This window comes from Pseudophryne corroboree, chromosome 1 (assembly GCF_028390025.1).
Source record: "Pseudophryne corroboree isolate aPseCor3 chromosome 1, aPseCor3.hap2, whole genome shotgun sequence".
Taxonomy (NCBI): Eukaryota; Metazoa; Chordata; class Amphibia; order Anura; family Myobatrachidae; genus Pseudophryne; species Pseudophryne corroboree.
In genome coordinates this window covers 955,919-969,397 of record NC_086444.1, presented here as the reverse complement: position 1 = coordinate 969,397, position 13,479 = coordinate 955,919, and the positions used below count along the sequence as shown (strand labels likewise).

Sequence of the window (13,479 nt, the reverse complement as noted above, 5' to 3'; positions counted from 1 at the left end):
ATTTGGGCCTTCGTCTGGCCTCCATCAAGGTTCATATTTCTGCCTTGTCGGTTTGGTTTCAGAGAAAAATTACGACCTTGCCTGATGTGCAAACGTTCACTCAGGGTGTGTGGCGGATTCAACCGCCTTACGTCCCGCCGGTGGCTCCTTGGGACTTGTCAGTGTTTCTGGAGGAGTTACAAGGGTCTCCTTTTGAGCCTCTTGAATCTGCAGACCTTAAGTGGCTTTCTCTTAAGGTATTGTTTCTGCTGGCTATTGTCTCTGCTATACGGGTGTCGGATTTGGGTGCCTTGTCTTGTAGGTCACCATATCTGATTTTTCACTGTGATCAGGCGGTTCTTAGAACACGTCCCGGGTATTTAACTAAGGTGGTGTCTTCGTTCCACCTTAATCAGGAGATTGTGGTTCCGGCCTTTGCCTCTCCTGATTTGTCCTCCAAAGAATGGTCTTTGGATGTGGTACGGGCTCTCCGTATCTACGTGAACAGAACTGCCTCCATCAGGAAGTTGGATTCTCTTTTTGTTCTGTTTGGTTTTCACAAACGTGGCTAGCCTGCTCACAAGCAGACCCTGGCCAGATGGATTAGAATGGTGATTGCACATGCTTATGTACAGGCTGGCCTTACAGCTCCTGCTACCATCAAGGCCCGTTCTATTCGGTCGGTTGGACCTTCTTGGGCGGCCTGCCGTGGAGATCTTTGCCTCTATTATCTATCAAGGGAAGTGCTAGCAAGCCCCTGTACAGACCACGTACAGCGATGACAGGCTCTAGATCTCCAGGAGCCTAATGCCTGGATATAGTAATCCCCGCCGAGGCAGCACAAGTCGTCACACCAGTCCAGAATGAATGAGCCCCAAATTCCTCCGGAGAAAGACCCAAACACACAATGCAGTGCTCCAGGACAGATCCTGTGGATACTTAGAGATGGTAAAATCAACTAATAACCATCGATGTTGGGATGTAATGGTACATTGGTCGGCTTAAAGGACACCAGGCAGATCTAACTGTCCTCACAAGCAGGAAGGGAAATCCAGTGCTCTGTTGTGGGTGGAGGGGTGTCTGGAAGACTTGTGGTTGGAGAGGTGTCGGGAAGACTTGAAGGTGGAGGAGTATCATTAAGACTTGTGGGTTGGGGTTGCCATTAAGATTTGTGGGTGGAGGTGTGCCGGTGTCATGCTTGTGCTCACAAATTCTTCCAAGTTGAGTGGTCGTGACGGTGTTTTGCAAAATTATCCTAACAAATATATTGGTCTGCCACCACCAAGCGTATTCTATATGGTAACTCCTCCCACAGCGGCCCTTCGGTTCCGCTCACAGTAGATATGCTTTCAAAATCAGTAGCATGCCCCTCACATTGCCGTAGGTCTAAGAACACAGAATATCAGAACTAGAAATTACGTTTTAATTTCAAGATTAACTTCAAAGCTTACAGATAAAATAAATAATGACAGAGTATTCTGATTATTTACAAGTGCACACAGGTTACAGACAATTTCACAGAAAATAAAAAGGATAACACGAAGTTCATATATCACCTCGTTATTCAGCAATATTCTTTGGAGTAATGTCCTCCGGGTAGAATTTAAACAGACATATTTATTTATCTCTCCAGTCCTGCTCTTTGACCCCCACCCTTGTGGATTATACCTCTTTCAAAACCAAAAGTAATTGATTGTGGCTGGGTGTAAAGTCCCTTTTGTTCTCATAGCCCAGGGTTTCTCTGACCGAGTAGCAGGGGCTTCAGAGAAGTCACAGCATAGATTGGCAGAGGTGTCCATGATGTATGACTAGCTCAGAATATGGCAGGATCCCCCTTTATCAGCACTTACCTCTGTCCTCAAAGGATCTGGTTCCCTGTACAGCCTTATTGTAAAGTAAAGTGCCCCCTACACTGGACCTCATGCTGAGAAGAGCAAATATACATTTCCTGATGGCTTGTAACTTGTCAAACAGGAGGAGAGATCATTTTCCATACAAAATATACATTATATAATAATGCCCATTCCGATTTCAATGGGCTTTATTGCTACAGACGGTAAGACGTATGGGAGGAGGGGTGCTGGGAAAACATGGGGGTGTAGGGGTGCCGGTAAGAGATGGGGGTGGAGGTTAGGATGTCTGTGGATAGAGACTTGGAAGATGCAGTATCATGTCCTTTTGCTATTTGTACAGTTATCCCCATTTGACAACTCGAAGGTCCCCACTGTCACTGCACATGGTGAGAGGAAGCTCATGCAGAGACGCAAAACTCTGCTCTGGTTCAAGGAAACACAGGCCAAGAAAGTGCTGGATGCGGGAACCTTCCCCCTGTGGCTACATGGCATGACATCACGCAGGTAATGTACAGTAACTGACACATTCGGTAGCACAGTATGAGGAGATATCACACAGGTGACATCACTGACACATCCGGCAGCACAGTATGAGGAGATATCACACAGGTGACATCACTGACACATCCGGCAGCACAGTATGAGGTGATATCACACAGGTGACATAACATCACTGACACATCCGGCAGCACAGTATGAGGAGATATCACACAGGTGACATAACATCACTGACACATCCGGCAGCACAGTATGAGGAGATATCACACAGGTGACATCACTGACACATCCGGCAGTACAGTATGAGGTGATATCACACAGGTGACATAACATCACTGACACATCCGGCAGCACAGTATGAGGAGATATCACACAGGTGACATAACATCACTGACACATCCGGCAGCACAGTATGAGGAGATATCACACAGGTGACATAACATCACTGACACATCCGGCAGTACAGTATGAGGAGAGATCACACAGGTGACATAACATCACTGACACATCCGGCAGTACAGTATGAGGAGATATCACACGGGTGACATAACATCACTGACACATCCGGCAGTACAGTATGAGGAGAGATCACACAGGTGACATAACATCACTGACACATCCGGCAGCACAGTATGAGGAGATATCACACAGGTGACATCACTGACACATCCGGCAGTACAGTATGAGGAGATATCACACGGGTGACATAACATCACTGACACATCCGGCAGCACAGTATGAGGAGATATCACACAGGTGACATCACTGACACATCCGGCAGTACAGTATGAGGAGATATCACACGGGTGACATAACATCACTGACACATCCGGCAGTACAGTATGAGGAGGATATCACACAGGTGACATAACATCACTGACACATCCGGCAGCACAGTATGAGGAGGATATCACACAGGTGACATAACATCACTGACACATCCGGCAGCACAGTATGAGGAGATATCACACAGGTGACATAACATCACTGACACATCCGGCAGCACAGTATGAGGAGATATCACACAGGTGACATAACATCACTGACACATCCGGCAGCACAGTATGAGGAGATATCACACAGGTGACATAACATCACTGACACATCCGGCAGTACAGTATGAGGAGGATATCACACAGGTGACATAACATCACTGACACATCCGGCAGCACAGTATGAGGAGGATATCACACAGGTGACATAACATCACTGACACATCCGGCAGCACAGTATGAGGAGGATATCACACAGGTGACATAACATCACTGACACATCCGGCAGTACAGTATGAGGAGATATCACACAGGTGACATAACATCACTGACACATCCGGCAGTACAGTATGAGGAGATATCACACAGGTGACATAACATCACTGACACATCCGGCAGCACAGTATGAGGAGGATATCACACAGGTGACATAACATCACTGACACATCCGGCAGTACAGTATGAGGAGATATCACACAGGTGACATAACATCACTGACACATCCGGCAGTACAGTATGAGGAGATATCACACAGGTGACATCACTGACACATCCGGCAGCACAGTATGAGGAGATATCACACAGGTGACATAACATCACTGACACATCCGGCAGTACAGTATGAGGAGATATCACACAGGTGACATAACATCACTGACACATCCGGCAGCACAGTATGAGGAGAGATCACACAGGTGACATAACATCACTGACACATCCGGCAGCACAGTATGAGGAGATATCACACAGGTGACATAACATCACTGACATATCCGGCAGTACAGTATGAGGAGATATCACACAGGTGACATAACATTACTGACACATCCGGCAGCACAGTATGAGGAGATATCACACAATTGACATAACATCACTGACACATCCGGCAGTACAGTATGAGGAGATATCACACAGGTGACATAACATCACTGACACATCCGGCAGTACAGTATGAGGAGATATCACACAGGTGACATAACATCACTGACACATCCGGCAGCACAGTATGAGGAGATATCACACAGGTGACATAACATCACTGACACATCCGGCAGCACAGTATGAGGAGGATATCACACAGGTGACATAACATCACTGACACATCTGGCAGCACAGTATGAGGAGATATCACACAGGTGACATAACATCACTGACACATCCGGCAGTACAGTATGAGGAGATATCACACAGGTGACATAACATCACTGACACATCCGGCAGCACAGTATGAGGAGATATCACACAGGTGACATAACATCACTGACACATCCGGCAGTACAGTATGAGGAGATATCACACAGGTGACATAACATCACTGACACATCCGGCAGCACAGTATGAGGAGGATATCACACAGGTGACATCACTGACACATCCGGCAGCACAGTATGAGGAGGATTTCACACAGGTGACATAACATCACTGACACATCCGGCAGCACAGTATGAGGAGATATCACACAGGTGACATAACATCACTGACACATCCGGCAGCACAGTATGAGGAGATATCACACAGGTGACATAACATCACTGGCACATCCGGCAGCACAGTATGAGGAGGATATCACACAGGTGACATAACATCACTGACACATCCGGCAGCACAGTATGAGGAGATATCACACAGGTGACATAACATCACTGGCACATCCGGCAGTACAGTATGAGGAGATATCACACAGGTGACATAACATCACTGGCACATCCGGCAGTACAGTATGAGGAGATATCACACAGGTGACATAACATCACTGACACATCCGGCAGCACAGTATGAGGAGATATCACACAGGTGACATAACATCACTGGCCCATCCGGCAGCACAGTATGAGGAGATATCACACAGGTGACATAACATCACTGACACATCTGGCAGCACAGTATGAGGAGATATCACACATTTGACATAACATCTCTGACACATCCGGCAGTACAGTATGAGGAGATATCACACAGGTGACATAACAATACTGACGCATCCGGCAGCACAGTATGAGGAGATATCACACAGGAGACATCACTGACACATCCGGCAGCACAGTATGAGGAGATATCACACTGGTGACATAACATCACTGACACATCCGGCAGTACAGTATGAGGAGATATCACACAGGTGACATAACATCACTGACACATCCGGCAGCACAGTATCAGGAGATATCACACAGGTGACATAACATCACTGACACATCCGGCAGCACAGTATGAGGAGATATCACACAGGTGACATAACATCACTGACACATCCGGCAGCACAGTATGAGGAGGATATCACACAGGTGACATAACATCACTGACACATCCGGCAGCACAGTATGAGGAGGATATCACACAGGTGACATAACATCACTGACACATCCGGCAGCACAGTATGAGGAGATATCACACAGGTGACATAACATCACTGACACATCCGGCAGCACAGTATGAGGAGATATCACACAGGTGACATAACATTACTGACACATCCGGCAGCACAGTATGAGGAGATATCACACAGGTGACATAACATCACTGACACATCCGGCAGCACAGTATGAGGAGATATCACACGGGTGACATAACATCACTGACACATCCGGCAGCACAGTATGAGGAGATATCACACAGGTGACATAACATCACTGACACATCCGGCAGTACAGTATGAGGAGATATCACACAGGTGACATAACATCACTGACACATCCAGCAGTACAGTATGAGGAGATATCACACAGGTGACATAACATCACTGACACATCCGGCAGCACAGTATGAGGAGATATCACACAGGTGACATAACATCACTGACACATCCGGCAGCACAGTATGAGGAGATATCACACAGGTGACATAACATCACTGACACATCCGGCAGCACAGTATGAGGAGATATCACACAGGTGACATAACATCACTGACACATCCGGCAGCACAGTATGAGGAGATATCACACAGGTGACATAACATCACTGACACATCCGGCAGCACAGTATGAGGAGATATCACACAGGTGACATATCATCACTGACACATCCGGCAGCACAGTATGAGGAGATATCACACAGGTGACATAACATCACTGACACATCCGGCAGTACAGTATGAGGAGATATCACACAGGTGACATAACATCACTGACACATACGGCAGCACAGTATGAGGAGATATCACACAGGTGACATAACATCACTGACACATCCGGCAGTACAGTATGAGGAGGATATCACACAGGTGACATAACATTACTGACACATCCGGCAGCACAGTATGAGGAGATATCACACAGGTGACATAACATCACTGACACATCCGGCAGCACAGTATGAGGAGATATCACACAGGTGACATAACATCACTGACACATCCGGCAGCACAGTATGAGGAGGATATCACACAGGTGACATAACATCACTGACACATCCGGCAGCACAGTATGAGGAGATATCACACAGGTGACATAACATCACTGACACATCCGGCAGCACAGTATGAGGAGGATATCACACAGGTGACATAACATCACTGACACATCCGGCAGCACAGTATGAGGAGATATCACACAGGTGACATCACTGACACATCCGGCAGTACAGTATGAGGAGATATCACACAGGTGACATCACTGACACATCCGGCAGTACAGTATGAGGAGATATCACACGGGTGACATAACATCACTGACACATCCGGCAGTACAGTATGAGGAGATATCACACAGGTGACATAACATCACTGACACATCCGGCAGCACAGTATGAGGAGATATCACACAGGTGACATCACTGACACATCCGGCAGTACAGTATGAGGAGATATCACACGGGTGACATAACATCACTGACACATCCGGCAGCACAGTATGAGGAGATATCACACTGGTGACATAACATCACTGACACATCCGGCAGCACAGTATGAGGAGATATCACACAGGTGACATAACATCACTGACACATCCGGCAGTACAGTATGAGGAGATATCACACAGGTGACATAACATCACTGACACATCCGGCAGCACAGTATGAGGAGATATCACACAGGTGACATAACATCACTGACAAATCCGGCAGCACAGTATGAGGAGGATATCACACAGGTGACATAACATCACTGACACATCCGGCAGCACAGTATGAGGAGATATCACACAGGTGACATAACATCACTGACACATCCGGCAGCACAGTATGAGGAGATATCACACAGGTGACATAACATTACTGACACATCCGGCAGCACAGTATGAGGAGATATCACACAGGTGACATAACATCACTGACACATCCGGCAGTACAGTATGAGGAGGATATCACACAGGTGACATAACATTACTGACACATCCGGCAGCACAGTATGAGGAGATATCACACAGGTGACATAACATCACTGACACATCCGGCAGCACAGTATGAGGAGATATCACACAGGTGACATAACATCACTGACACATCCGGCAGCACAGTATGAGGAGGATATCACACAGGTGACATAACATCACTGACACATCCGGCAGCACAGTATGAGGAGATATCACACAGGTGACATAACATCACTGACACATCCGGCAGCACAGTATGAGGAGGATATCACACAGGTGACATAACATCACTGACACATCCGGCAGCACAGTATGAGGAGATATCACACAGGTGACATCACTGACACATCCGGCAGTTCAGTATGAGGAGATATCACACAGGTGACATCACTGACACATCCGGCAGTACAGTATGAGGAGATATCACACGGGTGACATAACATCACTGACACATCCGGCAGTACAGTATGAGGAGATATCACACAGGTGACATAACATCACTGACACATCCGGCAGCACAGTATGAGGAGATATCACACAGGTGACATCACTGACACATCCGGCAGTACAGTATGAGGAGATATCACACGGGTGACATAACATCACTGACACATCCGGCAGCACAGTATGAGGAGATATCACACAGGTGACATAACATCACTGACACATCCGGCAGTACAGTATGAGGAGATATCACACAGGTGACATAACATCACTGACACATCCGGCAGTACAGTATGAGGAGATATCACACGGGTGACATAACATCACTGACACATCCGGCAGCACAGTATGAGGAGATATCACACAGGTGACATAACATCACTGACCCATCCGGCAGCACAGTATGAGGAGATATCACACAGGTGACATAACATCACTGACACATCCGGCAGCACAGTATGAGGAGATATCACACAGGTGACATAACATCACTGACACACCCGGCAGTACAGTATGAGGAGATATCACACAGGTGACATAACATCACTGACACATACGGCAGCACAGTATGAGGAGATATCACACAAGTGACATAACATCACTGACACATCCGGCAGCACAGTATGAGGAGATATCACACAGGTGACATAACATCACTGACACATCCGGCAGTACAGTATGAGGAGGATATCACACAGGTGACATAACATCACTGACACATCCGGCAGCACAGTATGAGCAGATATCACACAGGTGACATAACATCACTGACACATCCGGCAGCACAGTATGAGGAGGATATCACACAGGTGACATAACATCACTGACACATCCGGCAGCACAGTATGAGGAGATATCACACAGATGACATCACTGACACATCCGGCAGTACAGTATGAGGAGATATCACACAGGTGACATAACATCACTGACACATCCGGCAGCACAGTATGAGGAGGATATCACACAGGTGACATCACTGACACATCCGGCAGCACAGTATGAGGAGGATATCACACAGGTGACATAACATCACTGACACATCCGGCAGCACAGTATGAGGAGATATCACACAGGTGACATAACATCACTGACACATCCGGCAGCACAGTATGAGGAGATATCACACAGGTGACATAACATCACTGACACATCCGGCAGCACAGTATGAGGAGATATCACACAGGTGACATAACATCACTGACACATCTGGCAGCACAGTATGAGGAGAGATCACACATGTGACATAACATCTCTGACACATCCGGCAGTACAGTATGAGGAGATATCACACAGGTGACATAACATCACTGACGCATCCGGCAGCACAGTATGAGGAGATATCACACAGGTGACATAACAATACTGACGCATCCGGCAGCACAGTATGAGGAGATATCACACAGGAGACATCACTGACACATCCGGCAGCACAGTATGAGGAGATATCACACTGGTGACATAACATCACTGACACATCCGGCAGCACAGTATGAGGAGATATCACACAGGTGACATAACATCACTGACACATCCAGCAGTACAGTATGAGGAAATATCACACAGGTGACATAACATCACTGACACATCCGGCAGCACAGTATGAGGAGATATCACACAGGTGACATAACATCACTGACACATCCGGCAGCACAGTATGAGGAGATATCACACAGGTGACATAACATCACTGACACATCCGGCAGCACAGTATGAGGAGATATCACACAGGTGACATAACATCACTGACACATCCGGCAGCACAGTATGAGGAGATATCACACAGGTGACATAACATCACTGACACATCCGGCAGTACAGTATGAGGAGATATCACACAGGTGACATAACATCACTGACACATCCGGCAGCACAGTATGAGGAGATATCACACAGGTGACATAACATCACTGACACATCCGGCAGCACAGTATGAGGAGGATATCACACAGGTGACATAACATCACTGTCACATCCGGCAGCACAGTATGAGGAGGATATCACACAGGTGACATAACATCACTGACACATCCGGCAGTACAGTATGAGGAGGATATCACACAGGTGACATAACATCACTGACACATCCGGCAGTACAGTATGAGGAGATATCACACAGGTGACATAACATCACTGACACATCCGGCAGTACAGTATGAGGAGATATCACACAGGTGACATAACATCACTGACACATCCGGCAGCACAGTATGAGGAGGATATCACACAGGTGACATAACATCACTGACACATCCGGCAGCACAGTATGAGGAGATATCACACAGGTGACATAACATCACTGACACATCCGGCAGTACAGTATGAGGAGATATCACACAGGTGACATAACATCACTGACACATCCGGCAGCACAGCATGAGGAGGATATCACACAGGTGACATAACATCACTGACACATCCGGCAGCACAGTATGAGGAGATATCACACAGGTGACATAACATCACTGACACATCCGGCAACACAGTATGAGGAGATATCACACAGGTGACATAACATTACTGACACATCCGGCAGCACAGTATGAGGAGATATCACACAGGTGACATAACATCACTGACACATCCGGCAGCACAGTATGAGGAGATATCACACGGGTGACATAACATCACTGACACATCCGGCAGTACAGTATGAGGAGATATCACACAGGTGACATAACATCACTGACACATCCAGCAGTACAGTATGAGGAGATATCACACAGGTGACATAACATCACTGACACATCCGGCAGTACAGTATGAGGAGGATATCACACAGGTGACATAACATTACTGACACATCTGGCAGCACAGTATGAGGAGATATCACACAGGTGACATAACATCACTGACACATCCGGCAGCACAGTATGAGGAGGATATCACACAGGTGACATAACATCACTGACACATCCGGCAGCACAGTATGAGGAGATATCACACAGGTGACATAACATCACTGACACATCCGGCAGCACAGTATGAGGAGGATATCACACAGGTGACATAACATCACTGACACATCCGGCAGCACAGTATGAGGAGATATCACACAGGTGAATCACTGACACATCCGGCAGTACAGTATGAGGAGATATCACACAGGTGACATCACTGACACATCCGGCAGTACAGTATGAGGAGATATCACACGGGTGACATAACATCACTGACACATCCGGCAGTACAGTATGAGGAGATATCACACAGGTGACATAACATCACTGACACATCCGGCAGCACAGTATGAGGAGATATCACACAGGTGACATCACTGACACATCCGGCAGTACAGTATGAGGAGATATCACACGGGTGACATAACATCACTGACACATCCGGCAGCACAGTATGAGGAGATATCACACAGGTGACATAACATCACTGACACATCCGGCAGCACAGTATGAGGAGATATCACACAGGTGACATAACATCACTGACCCATCCGGCAGCACAGTATGAGGAGATATCACACAGGTGACATAACATCACTGACACATCCGGCAGCACAGTATGAGGAGATATCACACAGGTGACATAACATCACTGACACACCCGGCAGTACAGTATGAGGAGATATCACACAGGTGACATAACATCACTGACACATACGGCAGCACAGTATGAGGAGATATCACACAAGTGACATAACATCACTGACACATCCGGCAGCACAGTATGAGGAGATATCACACAGGTGACATAACATCACTGACACATCCGGCAGTACAGTATGAGGAGGATATCACACAGGTGACATAACATCACTGACACATCCGGCAGCACAGTATGAGCAGATATCACACAGGTGACATAACATCACTGACACATCCGGCAGCACAGTATGAGGAGGATATCACACAGGTGACATAACATCACTGACACATCCGGCAGCACAGTATGAGGAGATATCACACAGGTGACATCACTGACACATCCGGCAGTACAGTATGAGGAGATATCACACAGGTGACATAACATCACTGACACATCCGGCAGCACAGTATGAGGAGGATATCACACAGGTGACATCACTGACACATCCGGCAGCACAGTATGAGGAGGATATCACACAGGTGACATAACATCACTGACACATCCGGCAGCACAGTATGAGGAGATATCACACAGGTGACATAACATCACTGACACATCCGGCAGCACAGTATGAGGAGATATCACACAGGTGACATAACATCACTGACACATCCGGCAGCACAGTATGAGGAGATATCACACAGGTGACATAACATCACTGACACATCTGGCAGCACAGTATGAGGAGAGATCACACATGTGACATAACATCTCTGACACATCCGGCAGTACAGTATGAGGAGATATCACACAGGTGACATAACATCACTGACGCATCCGGCAGCACAGTATGAGGAGATATCACACAGGTGACATAACAATACTGACGCATCCGGCAGCACAGTATGAGGAGATATCACACAGGAGACATCACTGACACATCCGGCAGCACAGTATGAGGAGATATCACACTGGTGACATAACATCACTGACACATCCGGCAGCACAGTATGAGGAGATATCACACAGGTGACATAACATCACTGACACATCCAGCAGTACAGTATGAGGAAATATCACACAGGTGACATAACATCACTGACACATCCGGCAGCACAGTATGAGGAGATATCACACAGGTGACATAACATCACTGACACATCCGGCAGCACAGTATGAGGAGATATCACACAGGTGACATAACATCACTGACACATCCGGCAGCACAGTATGAGGAGATATCACACAGGTGACATAACATCACTGACACATCCGGCAGCACAGTATGAGGAGATATCACACAGGTGACATAACATCACTGACACATCCGGCAGTACAGTATGAGGAGATATCACACAGGTGACATAACATCACTGACACATCCGGCAGCACAGTATGAGGAGATATCACACAGGTGACATAACATCACTGACACATCCGGCAGCACAGTATGAGGAGGATATCACACAGGTGACATAACATCACTGTCACATCCGGCAGCACAGTATGAGGAGGATATCACACAGGTGACATAACATCACTGACACATCCGGCAGTACAGTATGAGGAGGATATCACACAGGTGACATAACATCACTGACACATCCGGCAGTACAGTATGAGGAGATATCACACAGGTGACATAACATCACTGACACATCCGGCAGTACAGTATGAGGAGATATCACACAGGTGACATAACATCACTGACACATCCGGCAGCACAGTATGAGGAGGATATCACACAGGTGACATAACATCACTGACACATCCGGCAGCACAGTATGAGGAGATATCACACAGGTGACATAACATCACTGACACATCCGGCAGTACAGTATGAGGAGATATCACACAG

The 13,479-nt window shown here is 47.0% G+C and overlaps 1 protein-coding gene across 1 annotated transcript in view; it reads left to right on the top strand.

Annotated features, from left to right (window-relative positions):
* The window catches only part of LOC134932220 (myosin-IIIb-like), a 374,352-nt gene that overhangs the window by 269,912 nt on the left and 90,961 nt on the right, over window positions 1-13,479 (top strand). Inside the window, exon 14 of the mRNA XM_063926445.1 lies at window positions 2,173-2,336. Coding sequence (XP_063782515.1) covers window positions 2,173-2,336 — 164 coding nt within the window. The remainder of the gene's footprint in view (window positions 1-2,172; window positions 2,337-13,479) is intronic.